At 40.4% G+C, this 10944-nt stretch overlaps 1 protein-coding gene across 1 annotated transcript; it reads left to right on the top strand.

The window, feature by feature from the left end:
- The first annotated feature begins 208 nt into the window (after window positions 1-208).
- Window positions 209-7216, top strand: LOC137282509 (monocarboxylate transporter 12-like). The gene is made up of 5 exons (XM_067814264.1): window positions 209-392; window positions 2687-2830; window positions 3956-4744; window positions 5113-5163; window positions 7071-7216. The coding sequence occupies exons 1-5, from the start codon at window positions 209-211 to the stop codon at window positions 7214-7216; spliced, it is 1314 nt and encodes a 437-aa protein (XP_067670365.1).
- The last annotated feature ends 3728 nt before the right edge of the window (window positions 7217-10944 follow it).

The following is a 10944-nucleotide window of genomic DNA, read 5'->3' as shown; positions in this document are numbered from 1 at the left end:
TTGAGGTATAAACGTCAACAATGTCACCCGTCGTCGTATTATCTTCCTTTCAAACGTGTAAAGAACATACATGCGAATGTACCATGACATGACGAACATGAGCTGATCTGAATTTCTATACTAACAATACACCCAGCAAACCACTCAGTTTCGATGAACGCTGGCGGTTTGTTGGTAATCTCAATGATCGTTGTTGCTGATGTTAAAGATGAAGGAAGAGGGCACGTATTCCTGGGTGGTGCTGGGTGCTTCCTCCGCCACTATGCTGATTGGCTCAAGTATCACCTACGCCACTGGTGTGTTCCTCGTCGCCATGTTGAAGGAGTTTGAAGAGGACTTAGTTCTCACAACCTGGGTAGGATCGACTTTCGGCTGCATGTTCGCCCTAGCAGGTACGGTCTTTAGTAATGCGTACTTCATCATCTTATTACAGAATCCTGATTGGACATGGGTCCGGGTGTTCAGTTCGCTTTAAACGGAGATCTGCAATACACAGAAAACGAAAACCGTTCCTTATCCGTTTGTTGTTTAATGTATGTGACGGAGGTTGACCATGTTCACCTACGTTGCAAACGCCATTGTAACATTAGTGTCATAATTAATGATTGTTTCTTTTCGCCATATGCGTAGAAAAGGCAGTAGGATTTATGTGGATAGCAACTGTGTGGAGGTGATAAATAACCGATGCACTAGGTAAAGCACTAAGATATAATATATGTTCATAAAAATGATGTGGAGTTGATCAATAACCGAAGCATAGATAAAGCACAATGACTTATGTTGATGGCAACTTTGTGGAGGTGATAAATAACCGATGCATAGGTAAAGCACTAGGATTTATGTGCATAACAATTATGTGGAGTTTATCAATAACCGAGGCATAGATAAAGTACAATGATTTATGTTGCTGGCAACTTTGTGGAGGTGATAAATAACCGAAGTATAGATAAAGCACTAGGATTTATGTGGGTGGTATCCTCTTTTGCCATTCGGGCTGGTTGTATGTTTAAGGAGTCAAGGGGATTATGAGAATCGCTCGACTGGGTTTGTTTCTTCAACTAATCACAACTGTCTGGGGGGTTGATGACCAAGCCAAGAAAGGCATTTAGTACGGTTCTTACTATTAATCACAGTCATACATAATACAGAGCATACACCAATGTACACAATAATCATCATGATGAAAGAGCGTAAATATAAAAAATTAATAAATTACTATCAACCACACTCATACATATTGATGTTGAAGTCCCAATCATGTATAATCAATGTCTACAATGAAGGTTCCCACACAACTGGCTTTAAAATCCAATAAAATGGGAAACAGCATCTCCACACTCTTTCATGGCCTATCTTCCTGCTTGGAAATTTTCTAATTCTGTCTGTAGTCTGTCGTTCAGCTTTCAATATTTCATAGCAATTACGAGGAGGTGATAAATAATCAACTCTGGATAGAAAATGGGGATGGAGTGAGTTAGCGTGTTTAGTTTTATTCCAGCTATATTCCGCAATATTCCAGTTCTATGATGGCGGTCTGTAAATAATCGAATCTGGACCAGACAATCCTGTAATCAACAACATGATCATCGATCTACAAAATTAGTATATAACATGTGTCAACCAAGTCATCGAGTCTGACCACCAGAAATAGGGTGTCCAATCACTCACTTAGCCAGATTCTGTTAAAAAACATCTCTCACATAGAGATTTTGCTGACTGGGGTTAGTGTTTTCATAACATATAGCCCAAGTGAGTGAGTGAGTTTGGTTTTTCGCCGCACTCAGCAATATTCCAGCTATATGCCGGCGGTCTGTAAATAATCGAGTCTGGACCAGACATTCCAGTGATCAACAACATGAACATCGATCTGCGCAATTGGGAACCGATGACATGTCTCAACCAAGTCAGCAAGTCTGACCACCCGATCCCGTTAGTCGCCTCTTACGACAAGATTAGTCGCCTTTTATGGCAAGCATGGGATGCTGAAGGCCTATTCTACCCCGGGTAGACCTTCACGGGTAGAATGGGGATGGATGCAAGTGCGAAACAGATAAATTGGTAAGTTGGCAGGTAGGTAGGTAAGTCAATAACATAGACAAAGCAGTTGGAATGACAACTTCATTGCATTCTACTCCCGTTGAAGGCCGTGAAGCTGCACAAATAATTTATACAGCTCAATTACGACAGTGTTTATGTCAAAGGCTTCAGTTCCGGATGTAACTCTTTAGGTCTTCCTAAACAAACAGCAGCTTCTCGAGGCAAATAAATCAGGACTTACATTCACAGCTGACAATAAAGTTGGGGCTCGATTTCCAGGCCCACAGAAAGGCGCTTATTTCAAGCACTAGTTCGCCAAACCATTAACATTAACGTTTTCTTTGATAAGCATATCTTGAGAGTTTGGGCAACAAACTCCAGTCACTAACATCATGAGCATGAAGCCATCCAATTGCTAAAGGTTAGCATGGAAACCAAACCAGTGACCTAACCAGTTCCCATCGAATTATCCGTACTGATCAGTTGAGAGTAAAGTAGTTGTCCGAATGTACGATACTGATTATTTGATTATGTCAGAATCGCCCCTTTATGAAAACAACAACATATTCATAGAAATATCCCAGTTGGCACATTAAACGTTTACATGCATTCTCAGAGTTGTATTTAAAACTCGCATTATGCTTTACAGGTCCAGTTGCCAGCGTGATTATCAACATGTTTGACTGTAGAACGTGTGTAGTAATGTCTGGTGTGTTGATGATGACCGGATTTGCGACAAGTTTTCTGGTGACAGACATACGATTCTTGTTTCTGACATTTTCTTTAGTAACAGGTAAGTAACTTGCCTCATTGTGTTGTGTCATATCGACCGCGTATTCTGTGTTAATGCTAGTGGCAGGTTTGATGCCAGTGACACCTTGCAATGTCATATTTACTGTGTACTCAATGTGCGATGTGTGAAAGTTTCTAAATGGGAGGTGTTCACTATTGTTGCCTTGTGTCATATATAGAGGATACTAAACGACATTCTGCGTTATACACTTTTTATCAAACGAGATAGTGATTTGGTATCAAACGAGTGAAAACTAGTTTAATATAGATGGTATTTCATGGAAGCGTGTTTAGCATTCTGTGTATCACTCTCAACATAAATTGATTAAATTGCGGCGATATTGCCTACAGTGTGCACGTGATGACTCCAAGCTTTCCGACAGTTAAGCAAGGTCAAATACTATTGTGACAGAGGAATTACCATTGTGACGTCATGACTGTAAACCAATATGGCGACATACTTGCGGTCCTACACTGCAATATCTTCAACGGACGAGTTATGAAAACTATTTAATCTACGTCCAGTATCTGTTGTCAACAAATGATATGTGTGTAATGTCATCGAATATTGTCATATTATCTGTTTGAGTGCCTATGTGAGTGACTGAGTGAGTGAGTTTTGTTTTACACCACTCTCAACAATATTCCAGGCATATGGCGGCGGTCTGTAAATAATCGAGTCTGGACCAGACATTCCAGTGATTAAAAACATGAGCATCGATCAGTGCAATTGGGAACCGATGACATGTTTCAACCAAGTCGGCGAGCCTGACCACCCGATCCCGTTAGTCGCCTCTTACGACAAGCATAGTCGCTTTTTATGGCAAGCATGGGATGCTGAAGGCTTTTCACAGGTCACGGTTCCAGATGGTAGCTGTATATAGTGTCATTAGCTAGTTTCATATTAACTGTGTAATCAACGTCCAGTACCTATTTGACCAATAGCTGAATGTAGGTATGTAGTTCCACTATATAGCGTTTTATAACAATTATTGATTATGAGGAAAGAAATACAACTGTGTTTTGAAGTGACCTACTGGGGATTTTATTGTTTTAGTTGAATGGCGTTCATGATGAAATCGACTTCAAATGCAGGGATGAACATGAAACAACCTCTGTTTTTCAGGTTTGGGCATGTCACTAGCAGGAACTGGAGCAATAGTTGTTCTAGGATACTACTTTCGTGAACATGCAGCCATCGCATCTAGTATCTGCTTCACCGGAGCTGGAATTGGAATATTTGTTCACCCACCGCTTGTCCAGTTCCTTCTAGAGACATATGGTTTTCATGGAGCCTATCTTATAATTGGGGGAATAACATTTCACGCCTGTGTAGCCGGCATGCTAATGCGGCCAGGTGTTGCTGAGCGGGCAAGAAAACAACATATCTTGGGTGGTGAAACTCTCAGGAACAAGATTTTGCTTTCAATGTGTGGAACTTCGACGATGATTTACAATGTAATTCAAAACGGATCATTCCTATTTTTTGTAGCCGGTATTTTGTGTTTTTCGCTTGGTGTCTCTGCACAATATCAGTTCCTACCTGAATATTTCATAACACAAGGATCTACATTAGAAGAAGCTTCTTTTGTTGTATCTGCGTCCGGTGTTGGAAGTATCTTCTCGCGACTTCTCGTTGGATTTGCCGCAAGTGACGAGAAGATCGGTGGTGCCACAATATTTCCCTCCATCAATGGGATAATGGCGGTTTTCACGTTCTTTTTACCACTGTTCAAATCATCAACTTATCCAAGATTAGCATATGGAATCATCCTTGGTGTATATACGGGAGGTACGTGGGTTCTTATGACTACTTTAACACTGGATATTCTTGGTCTTGGAGACTTTGCGACAGGCGTGGGTATCGGAAGGTTCTTGTGTGGCGCTGGCTACTTGATCGGTCCTCCAATTGCAGGTAAGAAACACCGTGGAGGATGGGTAAAGTGTTTTGTATTTCCATCAATATCAACAAACTTCTTTCAGATCGATCCAGAAAAAAACACATTAAGGAAACGACTATGTTCCCTGTATCAGGATTGAATTCCTGACACGACTTTCCTAATGACATGTCTTCATAAGTCTTTCTCTTTACTCACTCGGTGCGGTGGGGAAGTCTTGTGGTTAAAGCGTTCGCTCGTCATCCCCAAACCTGGGTTCGATTCCCCGTATGGTAACGATGTGTGAAGACTATTTTTAGTGTCTCCGTTTATCATAATCTGTTCACACGAAAACAAGTCCGACGTTTGTGACTCATGTGCTATCCTGACTGATTTTATATTTCAGGGACAATGATGGAACAAACAGGAGATAAAAACAGTGCATTTATGTTTTCGGGTAGGTTGCTACTTTCTTTTATGCTGAACCTTTCATGGTGTCTGTGTCCAGACTGTCTACCGATTGTATTATGTACAACGATCCATGTTGCCATGATACATTGACACTCACGAAATATTTGCTACACAAATAACTGATATCCCATTAATTTCACTTTCCATTGTCAACTATATGAATGTACCGTCGAAACCGGCATCTATCCAATCCGGCAAGTTGTCATCACCGGCTCAAAATCTCAGTCCCATCGGTGACTTGTATAGTTATCATCAGCTCTAAAGTCCGGCTCGTTGTCTAAACCAGATAATTTCTTCAGCCCTAAAGAGTGCCGGCTTGGACAGCTTCCACTGTAGTTAAGATTTAACGTCACATCGGCAATATTTCAGAGAACGAATTTCGTATTAAATAGAATATTGAAAATAGTGTTTATGGAAACAAACACCAATCCCCTTTCAAAACGTTTCCCCCGAGGATCACCCCCTGATTATGTGAAAACGTAATGCTACTCACTCGTGATACTGATCGTTTTGCTGTCATCATTTGAAAAGTATAATTTTTTTGTCCTAAAATCTAACATCTGTCATTGAAGGCTAGCATCCGCCTTAACACATGGCAATGCAGTTTTTGCATGGGAACGGTTTTCCCTTGATGTTTTTCACGTTATTTACGTTTTGTACTTCAGTCTGACAAAACCAAAACGTGCGTCACATATTGCGTTTGCCAGTCGAACGGATTCTGGAAGGTAGAGGAGAAAGTGTTTACCTAGGCTTAGAGTGTTCGCTCCGGGTCCCAATACCCTAACTGATACAAAAAATGAACGAAGTCACCCTGTCTATGGGGATGGAATATGGCTCATAGCAGGTTAAAACACATTCACACTTTTCCAAAGTGGACATCTAACAACATGAAATTGTACCTTTGACCAGTGGTAATGAAATAGTCCAGTGAGAGTTTGCTTGATCCTACTATGTTTCGTGTTCGCTCGTGTTGAAACTGTCCACTAATGTCTGTATGACACTACACTAATGTCTGTATGACATTACACTAATGTCTGTATGACATTACACTAATGTCTGTATGATAGCGCAAGAGGTTATCAAGTATAATTCTAGTAATGGTGTTTTGGCGAAGTGTGGTAGACATCAGTTGTATGTAGAATATCATGGTAAATGTGTTGAGAACTGGTGCAAACTTCTGATGATTGATAACAGTACGTATCCGAGTTATTTTTTATTCAAACAACTCGATGAATCTGGCAAGACAACATGGACAAGTGGTGTTTTCGGATTCGGTGATGTGTGGTTCTTTCAGGTTATTGGAAATGAACATCAATGTCTAAAACATATGTGTCGTACAGTAATTTCCGTTCGTGTCAATAGCAAATACTCAGTTCATATGCATATATGTGACATGCTTTGCTATCAGTTAAATTCATTTCGGACCCTGATAGCTGACGGAGCTTAAAGGTTGGAATAGAAAAACGATCACACCAGCCTTTCAAATTTCCCATTGATTAAATACATTTCCTTACAAGGTGACGATAATAATCATGGAGAAATATAATTTGTAGATTGGTCCATTATATACTTAAGAAATGTTGTCCAAGATGGCAGCCTGGCTGCTGTTTGAGCAAGATCGACAGGGCTTTGCTCAATTTAATTGTTGTGTTATTTGGCCTTATTTACTCTGGTTGATGAAAGTGCAGTATGGTTCATGAATCATCTCTAGTGATAAGCAAGGATTCCTTTAAACTTAAAATTAATTCCATAGAACTAATACTAACCGGACTTTCATGGGAGGGAAATTTGTGTCATACCGTCATGTATATGCACACAGATGTACAATATTTCCAACCTTTCAATGCTTCTATTGTGTGCACTATTTTAGCGTAGATCGTATCGTTGTTTCAGGTTCAATGTTCTTCTCGGCAACTGTGTGTGGGTTTCTGTCATCTCTGAAGAGGAAGGCCGTGGAACCCTCTGAGGACACGCGTCGGGACACAAGAGCTTCCGACACTGCTGACATTACTGACGCTCTAGTGACTGCGAGTGAATAAATTTGTATTTTACATATCGACAGCATTGTGAATTGGAAGGACAATTGCAAAAGCACTCACGTTAACCTCAATTCAGTCATTTTGATTCCTTACATATTTTGCTTACCTATACTCATTTACTGTCTTGTGAAAGAACATGTGGAATATACATTAAATAATCAGAGTCTCCTTTATTCGACATATATTGGTGTGATCGATATCCAACAAGACATGCGCACACTATATTTAGAATCGTACAGTCATACAGAATAATAGTTGTGGGGCACGTTTGAGTGTGAGTATTTGAGTGGGGAATGTGAGGGTGAGTGGTGTTTGTCATACCAATTCAATATATAACAAACGATTCACAGAATTTTGTTTGATGACTTATTTGAGTGGGGAATGTGAGGGTGAGTGGTGTTTGTCATACCAATTCAATATATAACAAACGATTCACAGAATTTTGTTTGATGACTTATTTGAGTGGGGAATGTGAGGGTGAGTGGTGTTTGTCATACCAATTCAATGAATAACAAATGATTCACAGAATTTTGTTTGATGACTTACGAATTGGCTATAGAGACTAGCAACTAAAATTAGACCATGGTACTGGCGATAATGGGGAATTACTCCTCCTGCATGATTCTCAGCAGGGCTTGTGGCATCACTTTGGTCAAGCAAACTTAAAGATGCACACTGCTATCAAATTGATGGCAGTGACATGAAGGCAATGTTGGTATGCACCAACACAGAGGGTAATGTAAGCAGAGTCGTATGTAACGTCACGCGTATAACAGACAGGATGCATCATACAGACAGACTGACATGAGCTAGACGAATAGTGTTGCTCACATTACCTGCACATTCACAATGTAATAAAGAATAAATGCATGTGTTTGTTGTATTTTCCAACGTTCCAGCTAACTGACGCCATTGGTCGAGTCTTGACTGGACAATCAAAAGATTGTAACGTCTGGTACAGGGACACGTCATCCACCGAGTCTCACTTCTTCAACTCAAAGACACCTGCAGTATGACGTCATTTCGTGCCACGCGCTGATATGGTATAGCCATTTGAAACTGATCGTGCGTGTGTATGTGTTGAGTTTGTTGAAAGAAGAGCTCATTAAAAGTAAACTGTGAGTTCCACACAGCGTTGGACGATGGCACATTTATATGCTGTGAAGGATGGAACCATTAGAGTTGACATACCTGACCCGGTACGTGATAGCCAGCGATATTCTACCCGTGCTCTACAGACCAAAGGAGGCTAAACTCTGCACATAACATGAACGTTTGAAAATGTTATTCTTTAACTCTGTCAACATCTGTATTCTCATTGTGTGTAGACTATTTCATCCATGGTATTTTCAGGGAAAAACATAAAATCTGGAGGTTGCTTTACGTCTTTAACGCGGCTATCAGTAACATTCCTGAACATGAACATGAACTAATGGAGTGGGAACAAGACAATCCAGTGATTGACACCGTGACCATCAATCTAGACATTTGGGACTGGATGACATGCATCACACTCTCGGTAAAGGTGACCACCGACTCCACTAATCACCTCCATGACACTAATGAGCTGCTGAAGACCAGTTGTAACACATGTCTATTAAGGAGCAGGATCCACCATGCCCAGAAACGTAAGGCAAGGTCCTATTGCTGACCTTGTTCGATCAGTATGTGAATCTCTTTGTCATTATTGATTGTAAATGTCATTCTTGGATGCACTCTCATGTGCAAAATACCCTATCTCAAACGAAGTTGGGCACACGGGCAAAACCAGAGCCGCTGCTTCCTTCAAAGTATCTTTAAACGTTCTTTTTTTCGCGCATTTGAAACACGAGTGTTAGTATCCATCACAAAGTTTTCACAGCCGATAGACATGCAATGATCAAAGCTAGCCCCCATAATTAAATCGTGTTTACTAAAACAGGGTGTTGAGATTATAGTGGTGTCAACATTATGCCCCAAAGGCGAGATCAAGAGTGTTGGTAAACCAAAAACACCACCAATACGTATATATATTATGTAAACGTAGTGGACTTACCGTGCTGACTTATGATCTATGACATAAATATTCCATGCATTTATTTTAGCATTAATCATCGATGAGCGCTACATTTGAGGCGAAAGAGGCCGAGATGTCACTTGAATTACAGTTGTCAAAAGGACTGAAAGAAAGTTGTAATGCACAAGTTTGCCGACATGTAATAAGACAGGGTGGTATTCCAACACAAGGGGAAAGTATTTTAAATCACAAACTATGAAGGATCTTTTTAGCAATATAAATTCTCATTTAATTATTGCCTTCTTAAAAGAATTAGATCTGTTGACTGGTTTGTAAATAAAGCAGTATTTTTTGATTGGAAGTGTGAATTAATCACTTAGATTGTTCCTGGCATTCAACTCAAGGGAGGTTGAAGTGCTGTAAAATTATTGTCCTCCTGAGAGGGTGCATAAGTCCCAAAACGTTAGAAGTCAAATTTAATCTTCCACTTTTTTAGCTGTAGTAATTTTGTCACTTTAATTTGTAGCTAATCTTGCATACAATCGCCAGCAGCTGGAGGGATAGTGTAAATCTAGCTAGGGACCATGCATGTAGCAGAGGTACTATAAGTCCCCATGGCCCCTAGTATGGCGATCTACCTTCAGTTGTTGGTGATCAATAGCCCATTTTCACATGACAGTGTCTATAATTTTCTGTGTTGTAACATTCTAGTTATTTTTCTGTCCGTCGATGACTAGTTGTTTAACTTCCTATATTTATTGTGCATCTACAACAATTCTCGTCACTATATGGCTGTAAAATTGCAAATGTGACGTTGAATTACTCACTCACTCACTTACAGACACTGTGAACAGTGACAGGTTTAATAAATGCATCATACGTTGATTAGGTTCTGGCCTTCAGTTTTTAATGGGTTAATCATCCAATCGCTATCGTTGAGTTTTCGTGGCTACTGGTCAAGATGGATTATTGCTATCTGATACATTATAGCATCTCCCTCGTCCTCTTGGTGGTGGTGATTCGTTAAGGTCCGTGGTAGAATAGGCCATCAGCAACCCATGCTTGCCATGAAAGGCGACTGTGCTTGTCGTAAGAGGCGACTAACGGGATCGGGTGGTCAGGCTCGCTGACTTGGTTGGCATACGTCTTTTGTACCCAGTTTGGCAGATCGATGCTCATGCTGTTGGTCACTTGTTTATCTGATCCAGCCTCGAATATTTCCAGACCACCGCCATATAGCTGGAATACTGCTGAGTGTGGCGTAAAACTAAACTCACTCTTGGTGGTGGTAAATAAATCAAAACGAAAGTGTTCTACCAGGGCCAACTTTTACTCAATACCAAGTGGCTTTACATCAGTTTACATCCTTCTGCTTCTTGATCACAACGTCAGCAGACTGACGGCCACCTGTACGGACCTTGTCGCCTCCATGCACTATGCAGAGTATATTTTCAGACTGAAAAATGATACGTGGAGGTTATAACAAAGTAGAACACAAAAAGCAAATGCCATGTTGAGTTTATCGGTATTATGACACAGATTATGTCCATTCTGACATTTCAGCAGAGCGTGTTTACGACGAACCAGATGCTGAACTTTGTTCAAATGGAACATGATACTTTTCTTGACACGATTTGATAATAAAAGTGACAGTGCGCAATAATTTAGAAAACATCTATGGCTGCACTTTCTTAACGATCCATTATTTTTGGACGAACTGGTGCTCACTTTT

The sequence above is a fragment of the Haliotis asinina genome, chromosome 4, assembly GCF_037392515.1.
Source record: "Haliotis asinina isolate JCU_RB_2024 chromosome 4, JCU_Hal_asi_v2, whole genome shotgun sequence".
In the NCBI taxonomy this organism is placed as follows: domain Eukaryota; kingdom Metazoa; phylum Mollusca; class Gastropoda; order Lepetellida; family Haliotidae; genus Haliotis; species Haliotis asinina.
The sequence above is the reverse complement of the archived record's forward strand: the minus strand, read 5'-3'. Positions and strand labels throughout refer to the sequence as shown.